This window comes from Aplysia californica, unplaced genomic scaffold (genome assembly GCF_000002075.1).
Source record: "Aplysia californica isolate F4 #8 unplaced genomic scaffold, AplCal3.0 scaffold00328, whole genome shotgun sequence".
NCBI classification, from domain to species: Eukaryota; Metazoa; Mollusca; class Gastropoda; order Aplysiida; family Aplysiidae; genus Aplysia; species Aplysia californica.
In genome coordinates, this window is record NW_004797598.1 from 555655 (window position 1) to 565530 (window position 9876).

The 9876-nt window shown below is 39.2% G+C and overlaps 2 protein-coding genes across 2 annotated transcripts in view; both read left to right on the top strand.

Moving 5' to 3' along the window:
• The first annotated feature begins 1815 nt into the window (after nucleotides 1-1815).
• Nucleotides 1816-6169, top strand: LOC101851131. Its single transcript, XM_013084917.2, has 3 exons — nucleotides 1816-2048; nucleotides 3544-3713; nucleotides 5613-6169. The coding sequence occupies exons 1-3, from the start codon at nucleotides 1818-1820 to the stop codon at nucleotides 5758-5760; spliced, it is 549 nt and encodes a 182-aa protein (XP_012940371.2). The 5' UTR covers nucleotides 1816-1817; the 3' UTR covers nucleotides 5761-6169.
• A 59-nt stretch (nucleotides 6170-6228) lies between these two features.
• LOC101854881 (polycystic kidney disease protein 1-like 2) overlaps nucleotides 6229-9876 on the top strand; it is a 52512-nt gene continuing 48864 nt past the window's right edge. The window contains exons 1-2 of the mRNA XM_013084918.2: nucleotides 6229-6653; nucleotides 8938-9029. Of these exons, the coding sequence (XP_012940372.2) occupies nucleotides 6560-6653; nucleotides 8938-9029 (186 nt within the window). The 5' untranslated portion in view covers nucleotides 6229-6559. The remainder of the gene's footprint in view (nucleotides 6654-8937; nucleotides 9030-9876) is intronic.

Genomic DNA, 9876 nt, shown 5'->3' on the forward strand with positions numbered 1-9876 from the left:
CTCTCTCTCTCTCTCCGTCTCTCTCTCTCTCTCTCTCTCCCCCCCCTCTCTCTCTTTCTATCTTTACCTATCTCTTGTTGTGAGTGTGTGTTTGTTTCTCTCTCTTTCTCTTTTGCCCTCCCTCTCTCTCAGAGTCTCTCTCTCTCTCTTTCTCTATCTCTCTCTTTCTGTCTCTCAATATCTTATTGATCTCTCTCTCTCTATTTGTTGTCTGTCTGTCTGTCTGTCTGTCTGTCTGTCTGTCTGTCTGTCTGAAAAGAAATCAAACTAGGAAGTTGAAAGAAATCCATGTGGGCCACTCACTGAGAAAAAGAATTAATAAGAGATAAAGGCAGTTTCTTGGATACTTGAATTGACTTCAAGACTTTGAACATCTTACTCCGACTAGAAGCGGGTGGTTGGTGGGTGCTCTAGCGTGATTTTCTCCTTCTTTCCTGTAAAACATCTATCGTCTTTATCTCCCCTCCTTCTTTTTTGTGTTTGTTGCTTTCTTGTAACAACCTCTAATCTCGGGCACTTATATGACCTTATTGTGTTGCAAGTGCTGTAAAACTCTTATTAAAACAAACCACTTAAAAAAAACAAAAAAAACCTCCCACTGGAAAAAATAAAAGAAAACTAGGCATGGTTCGACCCAGATAAACTTTTTTAGAAAACTTGAACAGATGGGTGAAGGAAAAACTCTAGGATAATAGTATAGTTTTTTTTTTTTAAAAGAGCATCTGAGTGGAGAGATGAATGGAGAACCATGATCGCTGATGTCTGTTTTAGATCTGGCACTTTTTGATGATGGTCCTCTTGGAGATGAATGCCTAACTCAGAGGTCCCTCCCACCTCTTATCTCTTTATCTCTGAGGGCGGTAAACCCACAATGCCAGAGCATTTAGTGTGAAATCTAAAAGTAACTGGTACGTCACTAAATTAGTCATTAAATTAAAACAAGTGAACCTATTTTGATAGTTTTTCATCTAAAGAATGTACCCCTCAACCAACATCTCAACCGAATTGGAGTAAAGCAGTCTGCTGCCTGCCCACTATGTGACTACCCCTCAGAGACAGTGGAACATCATCTGTTCTTCTGTAGAAAACTAACCGATTTAAGGGGATGTTTTCTTCCCAAGCTACCCCACACATCTAATTGCCTCTACTCCTCAAGACAACAATTAGAACAAACATGCAACTATTACCGAATGGCATCATGTAGAAGAGTTAACGCTCAGATGCTACTGGATCGCTAACAACAACAACATGAATGAACTCTTGGTAAAAGAGACCTGTTTTTAGTAATTGTTGAAAAGTAATTTGACGACAAAGTCGTGGTAAAGGAATGTACTCCAGCCGTTGTCAGTGGCTCACGGGTGCAACAGTTCCAACTGCAAGCTGCTGGGAGCGGCTTGTTGGAGATAAGGAGTTGAAAAATCTAATAGTGTTGATGGGGCATTAAAACCTATACCATTTCACATTTTACTTTATGGTCACACCTTGTCACACCTTGTCCACAGTGTTGGGGTCTCTAAAGCCGGAACATGTCCATCTCTGCTCTCCCCCCCTCTTCAGGATTCATCCCAAATTCTCTATGCTTATAGTCCCCATCTCTTTATGGTGACAGATAAGATAAGATACATCTTTATTGTCCAGATCCTGGCACTTTTGTTTGGTGTTTTACCATGTGTACACACACAGATACACACACACACACACACACACACACACACACACACATACACACACACTTGCACACACGCACACAAAAACACACACATGTAGAATATAACATGTTGGGATGTCTTATTTCTTCTTTCATACAGGCCCAAACAATGGTGCCGAAGGTAGAGAACATAATTTCTCATCTGTGGGAGGTGATGCTCAGAAGTGAAGTGATGGGCCAACGTATCAAGAAAGTGTTAAAAAGAGACATCGCATTGGCCACTGCTAAGATCAGTGCTCGTGCTGTCGCAGGTCTCCTCCTTGATGGTCGAGATTGCTCCATTGTCTTCAAGTCTGACTTCAACCAGTCGGAGAGTGACAATCGGAATTTGAATGTTAAGGTATGATTTGTGAAGCTGCGTGGTGGAATCAGGCTCTCGTCAATTTTTGGGCATGTACAGTTATTGGTATCATCTTAAAGCTTGTTCACTTGTCTTTATTTTGATGAAAAAAAAAATGTCCATTTATCTTGAATACAAGTCGAGATATTTGAGAATGAAGGAGGTGGGGGTCACCTGTTTTCAGAGGAAAAATTAGTGAGAAAATGGCCGACAAAGATTGGATTTCCTTAGCTTAAGAGTCCACGGTAACCGAAAATTTACTTTTTTTGTTCCTTTAATCAACTTTTCTCAGAAAAATTCAAAAAGAAATGAGTTCTTTAATGGGCCTGAAAGGTGTTGAGCCAAAAAAAAAAAATTTGATAAAAATCCACAAACCTGCGGAAAAATGCAAGTTTCTTCACTTCGATTATTTTGACGAGAGCCTGATTCCACCACGCTGCCTCACATTTCTCTCTTCTTGGTTCCATGTTGATCCCTTTGTGATCTATATATGACGTACGCTGTTTGTCATTTTTTTTTTTTTTCTGATACAGCGAAGGCACCAAGATGTTGCTGTGATGAACAGCGTTTGTCATTCCTTGCAAAGCATGAGGACCATGACGATGAATGCCATTCATCATAGGATGTATTCTGCATACTGCTTCTATTAGAAGTGTTTTGTGACACTATTCGCAGATTTTGTAGCGGTGAAACCTGTTGGCGCTTAAATGACCAAAATTGTGTCGATAGTGCCGTAAAACATCTACCCAATCAATCAATCAATCAATCAGCTGATTTGTATTCTGCGATTTTTTTTACGTTCAAAGAAATTGTTACCTTTTAGAGATAGTAGTATTTGCAAACCAGGTCTCATTATAGGCAACTGACTACTAAATCTAGTGCTACTCCTTGTCCCTGTGGATCCAAAACTGTGCCCAGTGAAGCACAAACTGACCCTGTGTTACAAAAGGGTTAAAGCCTGTATTTATTACAAAGCTGCAGTAATGTGATATAAGTGTTAAAATGACTGGCACCATGATATTATCTATCTAATTTACTACATGAGTATATTTCATCTTGAAATTTACGATAAATTGATACAAATTAACTCAAGACTGAGCCTTAAAATTGGGAGCAGGGCTTTTTCAACAGTTGTTTAAAAGACCCAGAAACATTCTTGGCTTCCCCAAAAGCATACAGTGCAAGCTGCAGATTGCATGCACTCAAACACTAACAAACTATCAAATTCTTTCGGGCACCCATTTCCCCTGAGCTGAAGTGAGAAATATTCGTGTAAAGTGCCTTTCTTAAGGACACAGCATCGAGTCCCTGATGGGATTCAAACCCAAGACCTTATAGTTATGAGTATGAGAGCCTAACCACTAGGCCACTGACATCGCATTGTAATGTAAAATATATGGAAGGGAAGAAGTGGGAAATGGCTGTTTGTATGGGTGATTGTCTGAAGTGGGGGGATGTTTAGAGCAGATACGACTATATTCAACTCTTTCCTCAGGTGAGTGAAGTAAGGAAGAACCCTTACACATATGGCGATGATGATAGCAGCCGTGATATATCGCCTCCTGTGCTCTCTTTACGGGTAGAAGATGAGGAGGGACACCTTCGCTCACCGGGCAAGGAACTCACATTCAACATCACGAGGCCCATATCAAAGGATTCTATAGGGTGAGAGTGAGTGAGAGAGAGAGAGAGAGAGAGAGAGAGAGAGAGAGAGAGAGAGAGAGAGAGAGAGAGAGAGAGAGAGAGAGGAGGAGAGAGGCACACACAGAGACAAAGAGAAAGGGAGAAAAATAGACGGAGGAATAGAGAGAGACAGAAACAGAGAAAAAGACAAAGAAAGACAGGGAGAGACAGAGAGAGACAGAGAGAGACAGAAAAACAGAGAGACAGAGAGGGAGACATAAAGAGACTGCAAGTGAGACGCACAGACACATGTTCAGACAGACAGACAGATGGACGGACAGACGGACAGACAGGCAGACAGACAGACAGACAGACAGACAGACAGACAGACAGACAGACAGACAGACAGACCGCTCGATAGATCGACTGATTGATCTATCGATTGATCTTATCCCAGCTAATGAGGTACTCTTAGTTACGACCTGAGACATAAGAATGTGAAATAATGTACATTACATAATAGCCTACTTCTGTTAAAACTGTTAGGTAACGTATCAGGATTTAGACAGCACCTTTCCTTTACTCAGTAGTCACTTTTCGGTTACAGTGTACTAGAAGACAAAAATAAAACGAAGAGCCCTTTCACAAGCATGCATTTCTTCACTCTCTCTAAATCTGTGTGTACCCACAAACCGAACAATATGTGAGGCAGCGTGGTGGAATCAGGCTCTCGTCAAAATAATCAAAGTGAAGAAACTTGCATTTTTCCGCAGGTTTATAAATTTTTATCGATGTTTTGTTTTTTGGCTCAACACCTTTCATGCCTATTAAAAACTCATTTCTGTGGAAATTTTTCTGAAAAACTTTGATTAAAGGCACAAAAAAAGTAAATTTTCAGTTACCACGAACTCTTAAGCTAAGGAAATAACTAATCTTTGGCGGCCATTTTCTCAATAATTTTACCTCTGAAAACAGATGACCTCAACCTCCTTCTTTCGAAAACATCTCGACTTGTATTCTAGATAAATGGAAATTTTTTTCATCCAAATAAAGACAAGTGAACCAGCTTTAAGATGATACCAATTTTTAAAACTCTACACGCCCAAAAATTGACGAGAGCCTGATTCCACCTGGCTGCCTCACATATTACAAGAAAGCCCAAGTCTCATATCTCAGTTGTTTCCTTACTCTTCTCCTTCTTCCCGCAATGATTTTCTCACAAATTGGAAATGTTTTGTAATGTCAACTTCTAACTTGAAGTGTCTAGAAAAATTCTGTTGCCTTGCAGTGAAATCAAGTGTTTGTAGAAATTTTGAAATCGAAGGAACCAAAATTTTTCTGCTCCTCTGGCAATTTTTCTTAATTTTAATTTTTTTTTTACTCAACACCTTTTATGTCCATTTGAAATTAAATTCTGTTGTGGATTCTACTGAAAATTGATGATGAAATGCACTAAAAATAGAAATTTGCAGTTTCCAAGGACACTTCAGCTTTTGAAGTCACTAAACTTTGGCGACCATTTTCTCGCTAATTTTACCTCTAACACTAGGTGACTCCTCACCACCTTCAATAGCAAATTTTAATATATCTCACAAATTCTATTCAACGTAAATGAATTTAATTTAATCAAAAGCAAGACGAGTGAACAAGCTTTAAGATAAAATGAGTAGCTCCTTAGGCACAAAAATTGATGAGCGCCTGATATCACCATGTCATGAAATCAATGTGGGTGGTTGGCGGGTGCTCTGGTGTGGTTTGCTTCTTCTTTCCTATCAAACATCTATCGTCCTTATAATTTCCCCTTCTTCTTTTTTATGTTTGTTACTCTTTTGTAACACCTCTAATCATCTGACGCTCATATGACCTTATGCAGTTGCGAGCGCCATAAAACCTCTACTAAAACCAAAACTAAATGAAAACAATTGTCTTCTCTGTCCTCAGAATATTTAGTGTGAATAAGACGAGGCAAGGAGAAGAAGGATTATGTCATCACAAGTTCCAGCTGAAGAAAGACTCTGAGGCCATTCTTGTCTATGTAGACATAGGGAACAAGGCGGCCAATTTGATCGGCTATTTTCGGTTTGTGTGAAATTCACGTATTTTGTAAAAACGTATTTTCCTTTAAAAGTTTTGTTTGTCTCATGTTAGTCTCCTAATTCTGCGATTGGGCATGTTGCAGAGAGAAGCAACATTGCACCCTCAGTTCTTTTTCTTAATTCTATGATAGTGCATGTTGCAGATGGAAGCGATTTTGTGCCTTCAGTTTCTTTTCTTAATTCTATGATAGTGCATGTTGCAGAGAGAAGCAACATTGCACCTTCTGTTTCTTTTCTTGATTCTGTGGTGGTGCATGTTGCAGAGGGCGTAGATGAGTACAAGTTGCTTGAGTATACAGACAGCTGCAGGGTCTGGGACAGGAACCAGAGCGTGTGGACCTATGAGTCGTGCAAAGTACGTTGTCGTGGGTGGTTGGCGGGAGCTCTGGTGTGGTTTGCTTCTTCTTTTCTGTCAATCATCTATCATCCTTATCTCCCCTTTTTCTTTTTTAAGCTTGTTACTCTCTTTTACATTGAAAAACTCTTTATGGTTTGCTCCTTTTTCCTTGTCAATCAAACATCAATAAAAGTTGTCCTATATCCCCTCCTTCTTTTCAATTTACGTTACTTTCCAGTAACACCTCTAATCTTTGGCACTTATATGACCTGTCTGTGTCTCAATTGCCGTAAAATTCTTACTAAAACTCTTACTAAAACTAAACGTAAAACACTCTTTGGGTGCAGTAATGTGATGTGTTCTATTTTTGTGCAACAAGGTATGACGAAGCACCAACGACGTACGGTAGCAATGTGGTGAAGCTTGCATCGGAACCTGTGCTGGCAAACCTTAATATGAACGGGCCCGCTGAAAGCATTGTCAACAAGTTCTTCGTAAAGCCAATGACCTTCAAGAGAGGCTTCATCTATGCTGGCTTGGCTATTCCTGGTTAGTGCTTGGCTTGTGAATGTTTCATGATCAACACTGTCTGTCAACACTCGATGTAAAAAATGTAACGTGTATGGTTGGCGGGTGCTCTGGTGTGGTTTGCTCCTTGTTTCTTATCAAACATCTTTCGTCCTTTTCTCTCCACATTCTTTTTTGTGTTTGTTACTCCCTTGTAACACATCTAATGTTCGGCACTTCTATAACCTTATTGTGTTGCATGTGCCGTAAAACTTTTACAAAAATTTTTTTTAAAAATGCAGCACTAGCGTTGACCATAGCCAAACTGGCCACAAACACAATGTGTTTCTCCCTCAAGATTTCCTCAATGATAAACTTAGCTATGATAAAAAGATTTTTGCAATGATAATGTGTTAGTTGTGATAAAAAGATTTCCTCAATGATAAACTTAACTATGATAAAAAGATTTTCACAATAATAACCTTGGTTATGATTTAAAAAGATTTCCTCACTGATTACTTTATCTATGATGAAAATAGCAGATACTTTGTTGTCATTTATGAGACAGCATGGTGAAATCAGGCGCTCTTCAAAATAATGAAAGTCAAGAAACTGGCATTTTTCCGCAGGTTTGGGAATTTTTATCGAATTTTTTGTTTTTGGCTCTATACCTTTCAAGCATGCCCATTAAAGAACACATTTCTGTCTGGATTTTACTGAAAAACTATGATTAAAGAAATAAAAGATGTAAATTTTTAGTTTCCCCGGACTCTCAAGCTAAGGAAATAACTCAACTTTGGTGGCCATTTTCTCGCTAATTTTACCTCTGAAACCAGGCGACCCCCACCTCCTTGAATCGCCAATAGCTCGACTTGTATCTAAGACAAATGGAAATTTTTAACATCAAAAGCAAGGCAAAGGGACAGGCATTAAGATGATGCCTATAACTCCATATGCCCCAAAATTGTCAAGCGCCAGATTCCACCACGTTGTGACATATTTCAAGAAAGGAAGGCGTATCAGAGGTAGCGTAAACAGTCACTATTTATTTTTACTTTTGCTAAGTGCAAAAGAATGTGAATACAAGAAGTTTCTATGTGCACAGGAAGTTGAACAAATGGGAGGCCATTGTGAGAGAAGAATGTTAACAGGAAAGGGTTTTAAGGCCTTTTGGTGATTAATTTTCCCCATTCCTCATTTCTTTAGACCTGTTCATTTTGACTGCTCAATGTATGACTCTGTCATAATTCACTTTTCACAATGATGAATGAAGGAGACTTAAACTAAACAGTATGTTTGCTCTAGATGACATTCCTAAGAAGGTAGAAAAATTCTAGCCGTTATATTCTTACCACACTCATTCTTAGAAAGTAAGGTGAGGAATGTTGTAGGCTACTTGTCGATGAATTCTATCCTTAGAAAAATGCACAACTTTGTAAAGTCACATTAACATCTCAAGTGGGTTTTTAACTACTTAATGCATTAATTTAAAAGCAATATTACACCTTCTATTCTTTTCTTAATTGTGTGATGGTGCATGTTGCTGGCAGAAGCAATATGGCACCTTCTGTTCCTTTTCTTAATTCTGTGATGATGTGTGTTGCAAACTGAAGTGACATTGTGGCTTCTGTTCCTTTTCTATATTCTGTGATAGTGCATTAAGCAGATGGAAGCAACATCGTGCCTTCTGTTCCTTTTCTTAATTCTGTGATGGTGCATGTTGCTGACAGAAGCACCATTGCATCTTCTGTTTCTTTTCTTAATTGTGTGATGGTGCATGTTGCTGGTAGAAGCAATATTGCACCTTCTATTCATTTTCTTTACTTCTGTGATGATGTGTGTTGCAAACTGAAGTGACATTGTGGCTTCTGTTCCTTTTCTTAATTCTGTGATAGTGCATTAAGCAGATGGAAGCAACATCGTGCCTTCCGTTCCTTTTCTTAATTCTCTGATGGTGTATTAAGCAGATGGAAGAGACATTGTGCCTTCTGTTTCTTTTCTTAATTCTGTGATGGTGCATGTTGCTGACAGAAGCAACATTGTATCTTCTGTTTCTTTTCTTAATTGTGTGATGGTGCATGTTGCTGGTAGAAGCAATATTGCACCTTCTATTCATTTTCTTTACTTCTGTGATGATGTGTGTTGCAAACTGAAGCGACATTGTGCCTTCTGTTCCTTTTCTTAATTCTGTGATGTTGTATTGCAGATGGAAGCGACATTGTGCCTTAAGTTTCTTTTCTTGATTCTATGATAGCGCATGTTTCAGAGAGAAGCAACTTTGCACTTTCTGTTTCTTTTCGTAATTCTGTGATGGGGCATGTTGCAGAGGGCGTAGATGAGTACAAGTTGCTTGTGTACACAGACAGCTGCAGGGTCTGGGACAGGAACCAGAGTGTGTGGACCAATGAGTCGTGCAAAGTACGTCGTCGTCGTTTTGTGTTTGACTTATGTCATTATTTTAGGTTATATTCTGTTGTTATTTTGTTGTTTTCTTTTATGCGGTGTCACAATTAACTTATGCTGTAATTTTGTCTATTTCTTAGTTGTGGTTCTATGTTGAACTTTCATCAGCATTTTGTGTTAACTAACTTAGATATCGCATGCGCATATCCTATTTCAAATGCTGAGGTACGGAACAGGCGGGGGCAGCATGAAGATCTACTCACCACAGTGAAGAGACGAAAATTAAAATGGTATGGGCAGGTCACAAGATCCACAGGACTTGCCAAAACAATCCTACAAGGAACCGTACAAGGAAAGAGAAAGAGAGGAAGGCAGAGAAGGAGATAGGAGGACAACATCACAGAGTGGACAGGGAAGATGATGGGTGACCATCTGAGGAAAGCAGAGGACAAAGAGAAATGGCAAGAGCTGGTTTTCAGATGCAGTGGTGTCCTCACGGTTGTCCCAACCACGGGATAGAAGCAGAAGAAGAACTTCGATATTTTGTCTATATTTCTTTGTTGTGGTTTTTACAACGAACTTAACGTCATCTTTTTGAGTTAAACTTACGCTGTTATTTTGTGTTACAATCATCCGTTTTTTTAGTGTGCTCTTACACCATCATGTTGTGTTGTGTTTGTAGCTCCAATTTATTGGCAACATGGTTTTGATGAGTTGATTTTGTAAGAAAGGATGAAATGTGTGCCAATGGTTGGAGGGCACTGCTGGTAGGTCCTACTTTTTATTACTTTCCCTCTGTTGCTTCTGTTTGTTTGTCTTACTTTTTTCACACACACACACACACACACACACACACATACAC

Excerpts from the sequence above, each read along its gene's own strand:
- LOC101851131 (XM_013084917.2), top strand. The coding sequence starts at position 1,818 with ATGGTGCCGAAGGTAGAGAACATAATTTCTCATCTGTGGGAGGTGATG. Across the intron at positions 2,049-3,543 it reads ATCGGAATTTGAATGTTAAG|GTGAGTGAAGTAAGGAAGAA; the intron begins GTATGATTTGTG and ends CTCTTTCCTCAG. Across the intron at positions 3,714-5,612 it reads ATATCAAAGGATTCTATAGG|AATATTTAGTGTGAATAAGA; the intron begins GTGAGAGTGAGT and ends CTCTGTCCTCAG.